Here is a 20016-nt window from a genome sequence, read left to right on the forward strand (position 1 = left end):
GTGGAAAGGGTTCCCTTCCTTGGAGATGAAGGGGGATGGTGACTGTTCTCTGAGAAACTGGCTTTCATGGTCCCTAAGGGTCATCCTTTCTCCTAATGTGGTTTTTAGATCATGTGCAGCTGAAGCAGTTGGGGGTGTCTATTAAATATATAAAACCCTGGGTCCCTTGCTCTACTCTGATGGATAGGAAATTCTTAGCTAACCCTAACCCCATTTTAACCAGATCCTCCAATTGATACTTAGGTGATCTCAGGTGCAGGTAGTCTAAACTCCCACATTCAGCCCAACTCAGCCTCCTTGCTGCTTGTGGTGTGGCTGCCAAGTCAGCAGCATTACCTGGTATCCTGTTAGAAAAGCAGGATCTCAGCATCACTCCAGACTTCCTGAACCAGAATCTTCATTTTAATAAAAACCCCACTTATTCAATATATACATTAATAGAATTACTGATCAAATCTTATTTCCCAAACTTCACTTATTTGTACATTACCTATGCAATATTTTTAATGTTTCATAATTATGTTTAGATAATTTAAAAAAAATATTTACTCTTTTTAACCTTTAATTTAGTCTTATTTTAAGCAAAAATGTCCATGGGAGTTTCATGTGCTACTTTGCTTTTTTATAGCTCACTAAAGTATATGAAAAATTATTGAAATAAAATGTTTTCCTAACACACGCAGTCATCTTATACATGGTGTGAGGGCACTATGGGAGTGATTATGACACTGAGTGGCAGTCTTTCCAGCCCCTGACTCGTACTATGGATGAGAAAAGTGCCAGACTTGTGTTGCCAAAGTTAACAGAGCTATTTATAGCAGAAAAGGATCCCAATCACAGAAGTATTTCCCTAAGCTCTGCTTATTCTTATTTCCACTCTAGGCTGGGTGAAAATTTGTTTGTACCTTTTGTTTAAATGCCTGACATTGATGAACATGCTGTCATTAATGATTTTCTTCTCCTTCAAGTAGGTAGTTATCCTATTTTCCTTTCTATTGTGGATGTCTATGATAACTAACCACACATTTGAAAACCTTCACTACATATTGATAATTTTCCATCTAATCAGTATGTTTTCCTGAGTAGAATCCAGAAAATTCGTAACCCCAGATTTCCTTGTAGCAGGATTAAGACGTGTGGCTTAATGTTGGCTAATCAGATATATGAGCTGTAAGAGAATGAGGGGAACTAGGTGTGGAGGATTTCCACGACAAAACGTTATTAACAAGGCTTTTTGTCATCAGGACTGGTACTGGCAGAGTTTCTAGCATCTGGTCCTGAATGTGCTAGGTGTCAAGCTATGGAAGCATCAGAGTTTATCAGGAGAAATCCAAAGGTTGTTGCTGTGCCTTGTTCCTGGCTGTAAGGAACAGTGATTCCTTCTGTTGGATGCACCTAGATTTCCCTGGCAACTACGCACTATTCCTTGAGAAATCCCTTTTGGCTTAAACTCATTGGAGTGGATTCTAACTGGAACGACTTTAACCAATTCATATAAACAGTAGTCTTCTATGGACACATTTCTAATGCAATTTGAACCTTGGTTTCAGAAGAATCTATTTTGATTGTCAAGTAGATGTTGTCTGAGAACTCTTCCAGCAATAAAATTGTATGACTAATTATTGATCACAACTGTTTTCATGTTGACTTTAATAAGAGCTTACATAATTCCTGGAACTCATTAGCATTCTTTACTAATTTACCAAAATATGAAATTTAAGCATTCAACATTTTACAATAATTAGTCTGAATTGTAATTATCTATAGCACTCATGAGCTTTGGATTTTCCAAGTCTAGAATTGCATAGCAGAAGAAATATTGTTATGGACATAATTACTTATTTTGTAAGAATTCTCATGTAACAATTTTGTAATATGCAGGAATCATTCTATAACACATAGCGTGCACATAAGCTTCAAAATAAGTATCTTTAAAGACAGGTGTTAAGTGTTTCTCAATAATTATAAAATTAGCACTTATTTTATTTTTTAGGCTAAATGTGTCCAGAATTAAGAAAACCAGTACTAATGCTAATTGTCAATTGTATCTACCATTTGTGCATGCCTTTTCTGATTGTTTTAGGAGAATGTTACTTTGCCTGGGTATGTGTTATGGCAATTGTGTAATAAAAGGCTTCAGGTTCTCACATATGTCAATATCCTCAGTTTTCTTAGTGAGGCCTAGGAATGATGATTTTTAAAGAGATGTTGATATTGAGTTATAGTGTTTACAATCCAGCATCAAAAGAAGAAATAGGCAAGCATCTATAATTTTCTTCTACAACTCTGTGAATGTTAAACGTGACAAAAGCGGGCAGGAAGAGTTACAAACCCTAAGAAACCTACCATTCAGGAAACTGGTGGAGGAAAGGGAGTCAAAAAAAAAAAAAAAAAAAAAAAAAACAGAAAGAGCAACACTGAGTGACAAGAACAGGGGTGGGAAAGAGGTCAAGGAAAGAACTTCAAGTTTGCTTTTAAATACTAAAACAATAAACATGTGGCCAACTGTGCTACCTTTCCCATGTCTTCTTAAGACAGAACAGGGTCTGAAGGGTGAGCACCACATTTTTATAATCATCTATACTCCCAAAAGATTGTAAGATAACTTCCAGGTGTAGAAAAAAAGTGATGGAAAAGGATATGATTCTTTTGCCTTTCAACCCCTAAGACTGTTCAAGAAAAACTAGGTGTGGTTTCCCACAACATCCTGACCCTCTGGAAGTTTAAATAATAGTAATCCTGGAAACCATTTGCAAATAATTTCACTAAATATCATTGTATGTAGGTTTTGCTAATGAGTCTTTTCATTTTTAGAGGTATAATTGAGGGATAAGATAAATATTAGTCTTAACACCATAAGAGATAAAGACATGTTTGGAAAACCTTTTCTAGTTGGAGACCTCCAAATAACAGAATATGAGGACAAGAAGAATCACAGTAGAGACATATTTTCCCAGCACCTATCAAATGTCAGGCCCAGGGCACAGTGTGTTATATATTTTATTTCATTTCAGTTTCACAACAACTGTGTTAGAGAAGTCTTAATATCATCCTGATGAGGAAACTGGGGTTCAGTGGCACTAAATAAATAAATGGTAAAGAAAAAACTCAAATTCAGGTTTGCTTAGATGAATGGACAATCTCTCACCCAGTCAGCAACAATGCTCTAGGGTACCCAATAGCAGTAACAGAATGGCCAAAAGATAGCAAACCTTAGTAGTCCCAAACAACAATTTACCCCCTGTATTTAAAATTCATCATCTTTCAATAATTTTCATCCTTTTCCTTGCTGGTAGGGAGAATTGAAAAGGTACTATGAAACACACTCAATACCTAAAATTAGGGTGGTATTACTGTGCCCAACTCAGCTTTAGAGGACTCAGCCTCTTCTAACTTCTTAGCAGGTTCTTGGTTTTGGCACCTTTAAAATCCTGGAGCTCTGGGAAATACTAGCATATTAACTCTTTATCAAATAAGTGACATAAATTAAAAAGCTCACAGATTTCCATAGGATAGCCACCAATTTTACAGGGAAAAAAGTGCTTATGTAAAATAGTTGTATAGATAATCCTGAAATATACTAAGGTCTTAGATAGACTGTGACACTGGAAGACCACAAAGTGGAAACAGGCCAAACACAATCATTTTATTAAAAATGACTACATAAAATTATAGTTTCTTGCCTTGAAAAGTGATGTATCCATGATTTTAAAAAATAAGTTGCAAAACTTTGAAGTTTTATATTAACAAAATATGCTTAGCCAGAGCTTATGGGATCTAGCTGTGCCAAGGACCTTCTGTGAGCAGGAAACCCAGGCTTGAAATCTACTTTTATTTTGGTTTTGTGACCGTGTTGAGTTTACTTAGCCTCTTTCAGCCATGGTTTCCTTAGATGTAAAGGAATAATAATACGAAGGCTGTGAAGGGATCAAGAGCTTTAGTAGGAATCCTGGTGTGGTTCTCACTCACGATGGGGATTTTAGTTTCTGAAGACGTAAAAAGAGAATTATTTCTATTTGCACTATATGTAAAAGTTGGATTTAATCAATAGGTATTTATGATAATATCTACTGGATACTTATTATTATATGCCAGGAATAATTATAACAAATGGTTTTACTAAATTTCAGATCATTCTAATCATTGTGAAGAAATTACATAGATGGACACAGTGGTACACGCCTGCAGTCCCAACTACTCGGGAGTCTAAGACAAAATTGCTTGAACCCACAAGTTCACGATCATCCTGGGCAAAACAGCAAGAGCCCTGTCCCCTCCCACCCCCTCAAAAGAGAGAAATTACATTCTTGTTTCCAACAGAGAAATGAAACTTTGTTCAAAAAATGCCAGTGATAAATGGGCACTGTTTGCCTCTTGTACAGGCCCCACCCACTGGGGATACCCCTGTAGAGTTAGGGTAGAATAGAGGTCTTCTCAAATTCGGGAAATGACTGACCTTTGTGGCTGAGGTTGTCCCACCAGCATGGCCTCTGGAGGGCGGACTGCTCCCAAGGTTTGTTACTTTTTTCTTGAAAAAGAGAAAACATTAGTTTCAGTGGGGGACAACACCTTAACAAAGTACTAACTTTCATATTAATACAAATACCTTCTCAAGCAAAAACCAGACTAATATGTTAAACACACCAAGGTAAACAAGTTTTTAATTCTTCATAACTTTGCCTGGAGAGTATATAATAATGAAAAGGAAGAGTAAGTTGCATAAATCAAGTTGTTCAATACTCAACAATTCCGGAGAACCACGAAAACCGTCTCACGGGCGGTTGTCATTCCCCTCCGTAAAGCACTTCCAGAAACATCACTCACTGTGCAGCAGTGCCCCTGTTGCCTTTGTGGAGACTGGGCACCGATAAGCCTCTGCGGGGTTGATTTAGCAGTCTATTAAAATATGATTCTACTTGTAAAAATCTACCTTAGGGAAGTGATTAAGAGCAAGACTTTTTATTCGAAGATATTCATCACAACATTGTAACATCAAAAAGCTGAAAACAATATAAGCAATAATAATGAGTATTTAAGAATTTATGATATGCCAGGTAGAATAACATAATTAAAAATTAGAATAATAGAATTAATAGTTAACAAATCTTTAATAATTATCAATGCTTAAATAATAGTCTTATAATACTATTTGTTATTAATAGGACTATAAGTAGGCTATAATTCTATTTATTATTAGATATAATTATTATATTTATTAGAGCTTCTGAGAGTTCTTTTTAAAAAATCATTTTTTAGTTGTCAATGGACCTTTGTTTTACTTACTTTATGTGGTGCTGAGAATCAAACCCAGTGCATCGCACATGCCAGGCAAACACTCTACCACTGATCTTCAACCATAGCCCGAGAGCTCTGTTTTAAGAGCTCTGTTTTAAGATATCTGCAATATCTTTTAAAATCTTTACATTAACTGACATAAAGCTACTACTGTTGTTACTCCCATTTTATAAGTGAGAGAATGAGGAATGGAATGAATAAATAACTCGACCATGGCCACAACTAATAAAAGGATGTCTGCTTCAGACCTTTTCCCTTACCTACGTATACTCCCACAATAGGGGGTTATGCCATGACATAGCTACAGAATGAAATATCTGTGGCTATTAAAAGTCATTTCTTAAAAGTACATGGCATCAAATGAAAGCACATTATTCCTATTTTATATAAATGAAAGTCACATTATAAAATAGTATGTATATTATCATTCCTGAAGTTCTTATGGGGTCACATTTTCTAATGGTGGGGTCAAAAAAGATTTTAAAAGGATTCCTTCTTGGGCACTTTCATATTTTCTTATACAAATATTTTTACTGAGAAAAGGAAAGCAAGTGAACAAAAAAAAACATAAAATACAGCTGCTTTCTCAACAAGGCACTCATATCTTATATTTCTTAGTTTTTAATATCTATATTCCAAAGAAGCAAACATAAAAATTCTAAAGCTTTATAATGTAAAATTGTGAGATTATCGTTCAAGATCTGGAATACATGAAAAAGTATAAGCATCAAACACACAGGAGATGAAAGCATTAATTAGCTGACATATAACACATGAAATTACTCTATTTATGCAGCAAAAATTTTCATACATATAACTAAGAATAATTTGGTTTAATTCTTTACCAGTTGTTGAAAGACTTAGTCAAATTTTTATTGCTTCATTTTTTTTTTTTTTTTTTTTTTTGCCAGATATGAAAGTTTGGTCTGAAGTCTTCTTTTCCTTTGGGGTAAATACTACCTTAGCAAGCAGAAAAATCAAAACTTATCTTTCTGTCCTCCCTGTATAATCTCTATGCAGCCACTGGTTAACTGTTCTCAAAGCATTCAGGGAGATCACCAGGGTGATACATGTTTTTATAAAATGGAATCTAGAGGCCTCAGAGAAATCTGCAGGAGGTGCAGACCCTCAGGCATTATTTTTAGAATAAATAAATAGTTTCTCTCAAGCACACACGTACTGCCATCAACCAAGGGGAAAGAAAACCGTAGATAAATATGAGAGAAACCAAGAGTTGCTAAAAAGCTTGTAACATGGGTGTGACATGAGAAGTGGTAAAAGAAGGACACGTCCTGAATTTCATCCATTTTGCAAGGAAGGCTTTTTAACTTATTAAGTGTATTAAACAATCTGTTGATAACTATATTGTATAAATGGATTCAGTGTACAGTCTACAGACAACCAATTTAGTTCAGCTGGAACAAAAGTAGAATTTGTAAATATGATCTTTCATTAATCTTTTTGGTAATACTTACTAAGCCCTTTGTAAAATGTAATATAAAAGCTTAGTAATGCATACCTATATAGAACATAGACTCCTTATTTTCAGTTAGTTAGGAACCATACTTTAGTTACAGGTCGTTTCAGCTGACGTATAAGATCTGGTTTCCTTTCTTGAATTGTGTCTGACTTCATGCATTCATTCATTCGTTTATTCACTATGAGCCAGGCGTATTCTAGGCAGTACAGATAAAATAGCCAATTAAATAGAAAAAGCGCTCCTCTCACAGCAGTTACATTCCAGTACGAGGACTCAGTCTCTAAATGCATGAACAAGATACAAGACGTTATTGGAGCACGATGACTGCTGAATAGACTATAAAACAGTGGAATGAAATAGTGACTGCCTGAGTGTTGCTTCTGACAAGATGGACAGAATGGTATTTGATTGAGACCTGACTGTCATGAAGAAGTCAATCCTGTAAAGGTGAGCCAGGGGAGAATAGGCATCTAGGTGGACGAAGCAGCTTGTGCAAAGACCCTGAAGTAGGAATGGGTTTGATATATTGGAGGAACTGGAAAAAGCCAGGGCAGAATGGAGTTCATGTACCCAAAGTAAGTGCAAATTCTCAAAACAATTTCATATCATATTTGTCCCAACCATAGGTATGCTCTAGTCCCCAAAATGATTGAGATGTTATGTGAAAACACTAATCCTATGGTAAATTTAAATTTGGGGTTATTTTCCCATAGATTAATTTCCATAGACTAAAAGCATTCTAGAAGATTTTCCCTTGCTAACCAATCACATTCTTTCTAATATTTATGTCTACCCCTTTGCTGAGTTTTGTGGAAGGTAAGCTGCCAGGAACATCCTGCCTCTTGTCTCTTGTTTCCATTCTCAGGCCTGGCTGAGTCATTTCCTGCTTGTAGTTCAGCATGTCACAGGTACTCAGTTCTAAGGATTGACAGGAACAGCAGTGTCTTCTTCTATGTCTTATTTGCCTTTACTGGATCTGGACTCTAAGGCACCAGGTCTGGTCCATTGGCAGGAACCTGTAAACCCTCATGCTCAGTAGCAGACTTTTTTTTTTTTTTTTTTTTGGTGGGGGGCAGGTACCAGGGATTGAATGCTCCCACTCAACCACTGAGCCACATCCCCAGCCCTCTTTTGTATTTTATTTAGAAACAGATCTCACTGAGTTGCTTAGCACCTAGCTGTTGCTGAGGCTAGCTTTGAACTCTCAATCCCCCTGCCTCAGCCTCCAGAGCTGCTGCGATTACAGACATCCGCCACGATGCCTGGCAGTAGCAGACTATTGATATACACAGGTCCTGTTTTCATAAACTAGGAATCCACACTACTGCTAGAAGAAGCTGCCTCATCTCTAAAAGTGAATCAGTCAGCAAAACAGACACCTTCTGCTTTGGCCAAGAAGCTCACTAGAGAATATACAGATAGATGAATTGTATCTGGCATTACAGGAAGGCATGAAGAGTTAATCGCATAACTTTTTGTATGTTTATTTTAGATCATCATAAAAGTTTTATACTGAGTGACTCAGAACTCAAGTCTTAAAATATATTTTCAAAATAACAACTAAGATTCAAGGACCAGGCAGAGTTGCTATGTCATTGCTACCTGAAATCTCAGCGAAGGTCCTTAAGTGAAGCCTCCTGAGATGGTGACTATGCACAGAAAGGTGCCACCTTCTCTAGGATAATAGTCTTACACTTTTCATGTCCGTCTTAAGAATTCTGGTCAAACAAATGCCAGCTATGAGATTTTGGTCAGCCTTTAAACATTTCTAAACAACCAACTTCCTTATCTGAATAATGTGAATGACTCTACTCATATCTCAAAGGTGATTTTGAGCATTAAATGAGATATGTCCTGAGGTCTGTGACCCATGGGTTAGAAATCCCTGCTTTAAAGAGAGAGCTCCAGAGTTCTTATATAGGTAGCAATGGGACAGATTGACCTTCCAGGGCAACTCCAATGATCAATCTAGTTTTAACTCATGAGAGAATTTAGAGGGTGTTGAAAACCCTCTTTAAGCATGTATTATTTACATACCCAGAAGAAACAACTTTTTTGTTTTGTTTTTTACTGGATGGAAAAATGTGATTTTCCCCTGTTAGGACTAGCCCATTATTCTAATAGTGAGACACAGTTAAGTTAAACTACTTGGAAATAGCTTGATTTTTTTGAAATTTGCTTTTAAACTGGGTTAGGTTGTACCAGAACAATCTTTAGAATAGTGATAGTGTGATATACTAATAAATAAATATTAGTCTTGCACCTTGGTTCCTGGCACAGAGCTCCTAAAAAATCTTGTAATTTTCTGGACCACAGGGGTGCAAGGAGGATCTTTGGTTCTGGTATTTGGGCCTGATTTCTGACAAAGTTTCTAAAATCTTGTGGAATTTCCTGGGTGATAGAGTGTCTTTTGTTCTAGTGAGGTGACTCTTAGTGGGCTTGTGGGTGGGGGCTGGTCACCAGAAGCCATTAGAAACATGGACTTTCATCCCCATCTCCCATTCTCTGCAGAAGGGAGAGGGATTGGAAATAAAGTTAATAACTCATTATGCTTACAAGATGAAGCCTCTGAAACATCCCCAAAATTCAGTGTTTAGAAAGCTTTCAGTTTGGAGAACACATTTGTGTGCCGGAAGGGTGGCACACTTCAGCTCCACAGGGACAGAAGTTTCTGGGCCCAGGACCTGTCAACACCTTATCCTATTTGCCTCTTCATCTGAGTCCCTTATTGTGATCTTCATTATTTAATAAATGGTTTAATGTGTTTTCTAGAACTTCTTGAGCACTCTAGCAAATTATCAAACCCAAGGAAGGGGTTATGGGACAACTTAGGATTTGTTATTGGCATCTGAAGTAGACACAGCCTTGTGGGATATAGTCCTTAGTCTGTGGGGTCTACACCACCTCTGGTCAATGTCAAAACTGAGGTGAACAGTAGGACACTCAGTTGATGTCTGCTGAGAAATGAATTGCTTAGTATAGGAGGAACTGCCACACATTTTGGTGACCAAGTGTTCTGCTTTGGGTGTGAGAATAAAGTAGAAAAAAGGTTTGTTTTATTGCTGCACAAGTAGGACTAACCTTTTTTCAACACTGAACTAACACTCTCTGGAGTATGCTATCTAGCTATTCCGACTGGTGGAACCATGCTATTCCTGGCCCTATGATTACATAAAATCAAAAATGTGATGCAACTAGCCCACGGCCAAACACACTATGTCTGCTAAATAAATGCTATTGAAGGACAACCCAGGACCATTTATAGGGTTAATGCTGGAAGGCCTCTGTGTTAGCTTTGCATAACTATGACCCAAAATATCTGACAAGAATAACTTAAAAGGAGGAAAAGTTTATTTTGGTTCATGATTCTAAAGGTTCAGTTCATGGTCAGCTGAGTCTATTGTTCTGAGCCCAAAGTAAGGCAGAACATCATGGTGGAAGGGCATGGCGGAGAAGCACAGCTCCATTCGCACAGCCAGGAAGCAGAGAAAGTGAAGTAGGAAAGGGCAGCAGGGAAGAACAACCCTTCCAGGGCATACCTCCAGTGACCCACCTTCTCCAGTCACTCCCCACATGCCTACAGTTATCATCCAGTCAGTTGGTTCACACTAGGATGGACCGAGTAAGTTACATCTCTCACATTTCATCTCTGGGTATTCCTGCATTAACACAGGCGCTTTGGGGAGATGCCTTATATCCAAACATCATAGCCGCTCTAATGAGTGCGGCCAGCCAGAGCCTGAACAGTTGATTCTGGTATTCACACACCTGATGTCAAAGATAAAGGCTCCTCTAGTCCATGCTCTGGTGTGTCGCACAGGTTCCTATGTAGTCACACAGGTGTGTGTGTAGCAGGGGAGGCTTCAAGGTCAACAAACAGGAACAGCCTGACCTCAGTGTGTGTCCAGAGTTTCAAGAGCCCTTTCAAGATGCTACAGGGTAGCAGTGGGTCAGGATACTGCACAGGTGATTTCAACAGTTTTGTTGCACATTTAAACATCAGCAGAATACCTGGAGAACACCTAAACTCATGAGCCTATGAACAAAGAAGCAAGGCAGAGTTCAGGCTTATGAATGGGAAAAATTTAAGAACTAAACTCCAAAACTGCACTTAGGCACCTTCATAGTAAATGAGTGAACTTAAATTTGTAAACTGGGCTATATCCTCCTTTCAACAATAGAGGTGTTTTACCTTTCTACATGATTAAAGTTTCTTAATAGAATTTAGACTTAGAAGTGCAAAGTATTTCTATACTAAAAGAGTGAGAGAAAAAAAATATGAAATAGTGATTTGCAGACCTTGGACAAGAGGCCTCACAGTACAGTGTTCTTTGAGGAAGAAACAAAAGGAAATGGAGGTGGCTCTCCAGCTCACAATGATGTATAAGCAACAGACTGAATGCTATATATGACTCAATTTTTGAGCACAGAAGTACACAAAAGCATACACATCTACTTGAGTGTTGAAAACTTCAAAGGTTGAACTCGGCAGCTAGCAAGCTCAAAAATTACTCAAAAAATTTTTGGAACCCTGTCTGTTGAATTGTCTATAGAAACTGCAACACATTGTTTGAATATCATCAAAAGTAAAATAAATATTTATCTTCTGAGTGTACACTTAAGTTACTGGAAGTACTGAGGTTAATCATATTCATATCAGGTCAATATAAGAGGCTAACAAAATGTATAATACTGATTTAGTGGAAAAAAAATGAGAAAGGTGAAAGGGAAAGAGTTTTTAAAGTACCAGAACAATAAAAAGCAGCTATATAAAACTTTTCAGGTTGCTACTGAATTTTATTGATTTGAAGTCACTATTTTCTCTCCTGTTTTATACGTCTTGCATAAAAACATATTTTAAAATCAATATAAAAATGATTTGTTTAGAATCTGATAGTTTTTATTTCTTAGCATTTTCAAGTTGGTGTGTTTCTGAATCAATGAAATATTAGACTTGATAAAGTGTAGTATTTTCAGGATAAAATCCTTCATTAAAATATGTAAGTTTTGATATATTTGTTACCAAATCAATTCTATTGATTAATAGTCACCCTAAAAAATGACAAGTACTATTTTCATATGAAAACATCTGCTTTATTTGAAAATAGTTTCTGGAAAAAGATTGCCTTTCAAAAGGACAGGTAGATTCCCCAACACTAATAATTACAAAATTATGACTCGTATTTACAAATGTTCTTTTATACTGGGGTTTAAGTAGTCTACAACTAAGTACAAGTTACTTTTATTACAAAAAGAAGTTTAAATGTGTGCTATTACAAATGCAAAGCAGTTAAAAGGATATATTGATTGCAGGAAATACTGACCAGTAAGTCACAATAAGAATGTCTTATTAACTCATAATATTACAAAGAAGTTCACTTAGTGAAAAAAATGCCCCAGGATTAATGGCTGTAATAACACACACTCTGGTGAGCACTCTCCAGCAAATCTGAATTTTTTGTGAACATTCCGTTTTCATTCACTATCTCAGGTAGAATCCTCAAGGGAAGCCTTTCTAGTCTAGGGGTGGCTGCACTGACCAGGAATCAGAAAAGTGCGGTCTTGCCTGGCTGTGCCTCTGCTTTGATTAGCTTCTCTCTGGACTCATTTCCTACCTACAGAGGGAAAAGCTTTACCCACATCATGGGAATTGGAATGATTTGGTTCACTGTATGATCTTGAATGAAAAGAAGGCAGGACACAGGGAAGAAAGGGGAATGAAGTGTTAGAGAAGTGAAACACAAAACTTAACAATAGTAGTAAAAAAATGTAATTGGCCTCCATATTTTAAAGTAGAATACTTCATATAAATAATTTTTAAAATCTGTATCAGATACTAGTAACCAAATATTCTGAAAGCGAATTTAATTTCTGAGTACACTAATAAATACCATGTGACCTTGGACTGATCCTTTAGTCAAGGTGTGCCTCGATTTCCTCAGTAGAAGAGGGCTACTATAGGGGCTATGTGTGCATATGTCTATAATACCTATATAAGTATTACCTATTATTATTCAGTGATCTCAGTTCTTTACCATGTTTAGCAAATCTACAGAAAAATAGTGCTTACATAAGTTACTTTGCTTTCCCTCAAATTCCTTCTTACTAAGGTGGTAATAATTAATATTTTATCCTTTGTAAGCATACCTACCATTTAAAACAAGATCCAGGGGAGGGCAACGCTTAACTCAAAGGTTAAGAAGTTCTCAAGGGTGTACTTTTACACATCAACAAAATACTATTCCAAGGTGCCTTCTAAATCTATCTATGGATAAGATGACCCCTGCAGGGGTGGGGATGGTGTGAATCTATAAAGCTCTTTAAATTGCATGCTACATTTTTTGGAGGTGATTTTGTATTCATATGTGTATGTAGTTTTCAGAGAAAATATCACAGTTTCCATCAGATTGATTCCAAAGCATATGAACTAAAAATACTTAAGAATTCTTGCTCGCTAAACTGTCTTTGTGCTTAAGTATTTACAGTGTGTTCTTATCTAAAACATGTTATTCGTGTCCCCGCAAAGTACATTTCTCTCTTTCTCTCCACCCCACCCACCCACAGAACTCAGAAGCAGCTTTGTTCTCGAAGTAACCCTTAGAGGCTCCAAAGCAAAAAGGCTCCTGTATACAGCACTTTTTTCTTTAAGATCTAAGCAGACAGATGTATAGAATGGGTTCTGATTATTGTTAAAACACTCTTAGATTATTCTTCTTCTATTACCTATGCTGATTATTGTTCTTTTTCTTCTTTCTTAAAAGAATATATTTACCATAAGGAGAAAAGTAGACATAAAAATATGAATTACTTAAAATCCTGTCAGTAAAGACAACTACGTATTTTTTCTATTTTTGTTAGTACAAAATATGTAAACATATTACATGTATGTAACATAAATGGAATGTACATATTTCATTTTTTAATAACATAAACATTTCCTCTGATATTAAATGTTCTCCAGAGTTTGGCATTAAAGATGCTTTAGTCATTACATCTCTGCCTCAATTTTAGCAATTCATTACTTCTGTACATTTCCATCTCTGTTAGTTTATCATTATAAATAAAGCTATGATAAATATGCTTATCTATAAGTCATTGAGCATATCTTTGATTATATACTTGGAACAAATTCCTAGAATTTGGATTTTGAAGGCAAAAAATTTTAATAGTTCTTATTCATGACTCTTAGTCATCAATTTAACATTTCTAAATATCATTTGTGTTTTTATTGAAGGAAAAGTCTAATCACATTTCTAATATTTCCAAGCATATAATTTATGATTTTTCAATTATTCAATTTTGAACATATAAAGTCAAAACCAAATCTTCTCAATACACACAGACCCCAACACATGTGCATCCAGAAAGACAAAGTTAGCAATGTGTTATCACTGCTGAGGCAAGAAATAGTTTATTCCATAATTTTTTAAACACTGAACCACAGTATGAAATTACCCATTCTGGCCACCAGGGGTCACCTAAAGTATATGTTTAGCATTCAAGCAATGTCTCCTTATAGCTAGCAGTATATCAATATCTTTTAAATTCAACAGTCATTCACCCTTCTACGTCATTGTTCAGATAAACAAATTTATGATCTAAGATTCTACTGAATCCACTCACTGAAAGTGGGCAAGAAAGAAAGTGAATGACAAAATTATCTTCAGAGAAGCAATTTTCTATCAAGTACTGAGTGAAGACAAAATCAAAATGCAAATATGAGATCCCTTTAGCTCTCAGTGTCCTATATACTTTTCTGTATTTTCAGATTTCATATTTTAGTGATATACTCCTGGAATTTACTAGAATCCATACATTCTTCTCCTTACCTCAAGTGAGATCACTTAAAAATCAGAGGGTTGGTTTGTAAAAGAAAAAGTCCAGGGAGGCCAACCTTCATATGATGACCACTAGGAAGTCTGAAGTCTAATGATTAAGATAAATGTATGTTTAGAAGTCACTGTGAGATCTTTACAAATAATCACTTTCTAATTTGATATTGTTTAATTAGTTAATGCATCTCATTACCTATTAAAGCTTGGCAGAGATCAGTACCAAACAACCCAAGATCTTTATTAAAATATAAAGCATCTCAGTCATACAAAGATTCTCCTTATCCCTGATGTTTCTTCTTCTTCAGTTTCCATTCGCCAACCTCTCACCCTGCTCTTTGGTTTTAAATCTCCATTTTTTTCTGACTGCATTTAGAGTTGAGTTCAATCTCTTTCCCTTACTAAAAAATCCCATTACAATTGTCCATATGCCCATAGAGATGGACTTGAATAAGTCTGTCTTACCATTCCCTAGAAGTGTCCTGAGTAATTTTTTTTCTTTAACGGTTATAGTTCTGTGACTTGGATAGGATGGATGTATCATTTGATCCCTAACCTCTCACTCCTGACCCTAGGTATGCACCTTTGATGCCTTTGTCTTCGCTCTTGGCTGATCCATTTTAAGTCTCAGTGCCTCTGAACCAATGCCCAATGAAGCTGGTAAGGACAGATATTTACACTTAAGATTCTGAATGCATGCTCTAAAGCTGGGTGAGAATCCCAGGCTTTTTTAGAAAGGTACCTCCTGAACTAGAAGATCTTCCTGGCTTTTTGTTTGAAGAGGGGATGATTCATTCCCTGACTCCTGGGCCTGGCTCTGGGCTGAAAAATTCTCCCAGCAGTGGGGATCCTCTTCTGGGCTTTGGGGCTGAATTTTTTTCTCCCTGGCTCTCTATGAGGCCTTTCTGTTCTATCTGATTGTGTCCCTCACATGGGAACTTGAAATCCCTCTTCTCAAATCCCTGCCAACAACATGCTCCTCCAGCTCTCTATCTCCTTCTTGCTGGTATGATTTTACTGAGGATAATTTGAAATGTTAATGTTCTCTTTAGAAAACTTAAGATCTCCCCAAAATGGCTCCTCCAAGATGCCTTCCTTCCTATCAGGTCCCATCCTCCTTTCTCATCTTAACCACCTTTAATTCCCCCTGAGCTTCCTTAAATCCTTAGACACGTCCCACATTGAACTTCTACCTCCTCTACTCCTCTGTACACCCCTGCCAGAATCTTCCTTCCCACTTCAGATCCTCAGTTCTCTGCAGTCGCTTCCAATTTAGGACCCCACCCCATTAGTGAGATCTCAAGGGACTGGGGACACTAAAAGCAACTGCCTGAGGCTGAAAAGGTTAAAGGCTAACTTGAAACAAATTTGATATTTTACTCACTCAAATGAGGCTTTGGACAAATCCAGATCGCTGCTTAATGTCTCCTGGGTCACTTGTCTAAAACTTGATCCATAGCCTCCATAAGAGTATATAGCAAGGCAAATGAAAATCTAAAAATCTGCCCACCAATGTTGCTACACAGTATTGTCTTCTCATTAAGTAGGTATCCTTGGTTTGTTCCATCTGTGAGAAACACAATGCACTTAAAATTTAAAGTGCAGTAAAGAGCAGACTCAGTGAAGAAACCAGTGAATTTTGTATTGTTATCTCTTCCTAATTAATAATTAAGATGGTAGAGTGACAGCTATATGGCCTTTGCATTTTTGTATGTTTGTGCAAGTATGTTCATGTATGTATGCATACTATATATATGTGATATTTTCCTACCCCAGATGGCATTACCAAATATGTTAGTCAGCTTTTAATTGCTATGACCAAAATACCCAAAAAGAACAACACAGAGAAGGAAAAGTTTATTTGGGCTCATGGTTTCAGAGGTTTAGTCCATAGTTGGCTAAGTTCATTGTTCTTGCCCCAAGGTGAGGCAAAACACCATGGCAGAAGGCATGGCAGAGGGAAGCTGCTCCCCTCATGGCAATCAGAAAGAAGAGAGAGAGGGAAGGGGTCACAGGGAAAACGATGCCCCTTCCAGAGCACGCCCCCAGTGGCTCACCTCCAGTAGCCATGCCCACCTGCCCACAGTTACAACCCAGTCAGTTCATTCAAAGTAGGATGGACTGATGAGATTATAGATTCTCACAATCCAATCATTTCATCTCCAAACATTCCTTCATCAACACAAGAGCTTTTGAAGATCACCTCATATATCAAATTAATTTATGACATTCATTGAAGAAATTCTATTCAAATTGACTTAGGGATAAATGAGTACTTATTTAAGTTAAATATTTCCCAAACTTCCAGAAGACAAAAAATGAAACTGTGGTATATATACACAATGGAATATTATTCAGCCATAAAGAATTTGGATAAATCTTTGGTAAATAAGATTATTTAGTGAATGAAATTTACTAATTCAATGAAACAAGAAGGGAGATCAGTGGAGGAAAGGGATCAGGGAGATGGTGGAGGGAAGGGAAAGAAGAAATACTGGGGAATGATAGTGGCCAAACTACATACCATATTGTGTGCATGTACAAATATGTAACAACAAATCCCACCATTATGTACAACTATAAGGCACCAATAAAAATATGACAGAAAAAAGTAAGAAATAAAAAAGGAATGGAGATGTAAAAAGAAAGAAGTTGTTTTCTGAGTTATTAGCATTAAATATAATAATGAGTATATATAATTTTATTTTATCTGGGTTTGTTAATCAAAAATACTATTTTTAAGAATTGGGAAATATCTTGAGGTGATGGCTAGCTTTGTTTTGTATTATAGTATGTCTGCCTGAAAGCAGTTCCCAAACACATAACTTTCAACCTTAGGTTTATGTTAAGTAATAGATATTCATTAAATATCTAAATCATTCCTAAATAAAATAGACTACTGAAACATTCCCTACTAAGTTTAAGTTTGTACATTTTTGTCATCTTATTTTTATATGGTACATGGAGAGGCTAAGTATAATTATTGTCTCTTAATCAACATATTCTTTTTACCACATGGAACACTGTAGTATGAAACTGCATGTAAGGAGCAGATATACAATAGGGTAAATATATATAACAATAATTTATTGTATATTTACAAAAGCTGGAAAGGATTTGAAAGATTTTTACAGTAAGGAAATGACAAGTATTTGAGGAGATATGTTTACCCAATTTAAACATTACACTACAAATACTATGTAATGAAACACCATATTATCCCATTAATATGCAGGATTTTTATGTTTTTTATGTACCAGTTAAAAGAAATTTAATAAAAAAGAAAAGAAACAGCTTATGCCTATAAAATTATGAGATGGCCTGTATGTCTTCTTAGGACTTAAAATTAGCATACTACAGTAAAGCAGTCACATCAATGTTTATAGCAGCTCAATTCACAATAACTAGATTGTGGAACCAACCTAGATGCCCTTCAACAGATGAATGGATAAAGAAACTGTGGTATATATACACAATGGAATATTATTCAGCCATAAAGAATAATAATATTATGGCATTTGCAGATAAATGGATGAAATTGGAGAATAACATGCTAAGTAGAATAACATACTAAGTGAAATAAGTCAAGCCCAAAAAACCAAAGGCTGAATGTTTTCCCTGATAAGTGGATGATGATATATAATGGGGGTGGAGGGGTAGGGGGGTGAGAGAAGAATGGAGGAACTTTAGATTACACAGAGGGAAATGAGAGGGGGTATGAAAAATGGTGGAATGAGACAGACATCATTACCCTATGTACATGTATGATTATACAAATGGCATGAGTCTACATCATGTACAACCATAGAAATGAAATGATGTACACCATCTGTGTACAATGAATCAAAATGCAGTCTGTAAAAAATAAAAATAATAATAATAATAAAAAATGTGAGATGGTGTATTCATAACATTTGCTGCTCTGCTACACAATGTTGGTATCCCAGAGTTTCACAATTGTCTACTTTCTACTTCTCTCTGTAAAAGAAAGGTCACTAATGGTTAAAAATTATGACCAATATATATAAATGAAACTTCTGTAAACCCTAAGGGTGAAAAGAAGCAACTTTGTGTGAAAAGTATGCAAGGTATATAGAATATGCTTTTGTTAAGGGAAAAATAAAGTAATTATATTCTAAGGTAGAATGACTGGTTGTTCCAGATGAGTTAGACAATGTCAGGGAAAAAACAAAGCTGTATGGATATAAGAAACTTGAAAAAGGTTTGTAGAAGTGAACTTATCTCGTGTAGTCAAACTGGCTAGGATTTGAATGGATTTATTTAAAAGTTTTTTTTTCTTTTTTTAAATAAGCCTTAATATGAAAAGTACAATGGTTTGAGCCAGGCACAGTGGCACTCACCCGAAATCCCAGAAGCTCAGGAGGCTGAGGCAGGAGGATCATGAGTTCAAAGCCAGTCTCAGCAATTTAGCAGCAGGCAAGTGCATAAATTTAGAAGTGTATAAAACTGTTCACCCAAGATCAAACAGTATAAGAATTAACTACATGGGACTGAATGAACAGAAAAGGATTAGCTTTTGTTTTAAAACTTTGCTGGTTTTTTTTGTTCTGTATGTCCAGATATAAATAATCCCTTTCCCTTTTCTCTTAAGTTATTTGTATGGGTAAAAATTTAATAGATTATACTTTTGTAATAAAAAATAGAACATTTATCTTTACTCCTTATCTGATCCTTTTAAAATTTGGAAGTTTTTATTGAATGTTCTTATTTCAATGGCAATATAATTATTTTCATAAATTCAATAAAAATCTATTTTCCTTTAAAACAAGACATAATTGAGAAAAAATTGGTTATATTACCAAGGCTTTGACTAGAATGTCCTATTTGAATATAATACGTATAGAATCTGATTTAAGGAACAAAGAGTGACTTGATGGAGTCAATGATTACAAAGCTCTGTAGGAAAAATCAGCCTGGTACTGGCTTTCATGCTCCCAGCCTTGTGGGTGAGAAAGGAAGATCTCTTCTTGGCAAGCCTGGGAAATTCAGGGCATATTTGTGACCTTGTAAAGAATCTTGTAATGAACCCAAATCTATTGGTACAGGAGACAAAGTATGGTGGTGAGTTCTTGGTTTGCCTTTCTAGCCTTGAGAGTCTTTTGAAAAGACTCATGAAAAGTTCCAGCTAAGGAAATTCAGAAAAATTATGTAGCCAATTACCCTTCTTGCTGCCAAATATAATGAGACAAGACTTATTTTGTAAACAAGAACCAAAAGGGAAGTAATTTTTGGAGAGAAATTTTGTTCCAATGTAAAACTATGCCTTGTAGGTTTTCGATTATTTTGCTTTCCTCTAATATCTGGCTACAACTCTCCATCCTCCTGACTTGGCATATAGCACTGAGAACTAAAGCTGCCCTCTTCCCAAAGTCCTACAGTCTAAAACCA

General features: G+C 36.1%; 1 protein-coding gene across 9 annotated transcripts in view; it reads right to left on the minus strand.

Annotated features, from left to right (window-relative positions):
* Nucleotides 1-20016, minus strand: part of CAST (calpastatin) — a 108870-nt gene that overhangs the window by 67258 nt on the left and 21596 nt on the right. For all 9 annotated transcript variants that reach the window (XM_079145879.1, XM_079145875.1, XM_079145880.1 and 6 more), the window contains exon 3: nt 4457-4528. In XM_079145879.1, coding sequence (XP_079002005.1) covers nt 4457-4528 — 72 coding nt within the window. The remainder of the gene's footprint in view (nt 1-4456; nt 4529-20016) is intronic.

This window comes from Sciurus vulgaris (assembly GCF_902686455.1).
Source record: "Sciurus vulgaris genome assembly, chromosome: 6".
Lineage (NCBI taxonomy): Eukaryota > Metazoa > Chordata > Mammalia > Rodentia > Sciuridae > Sciurus > Sciurus vulgaris.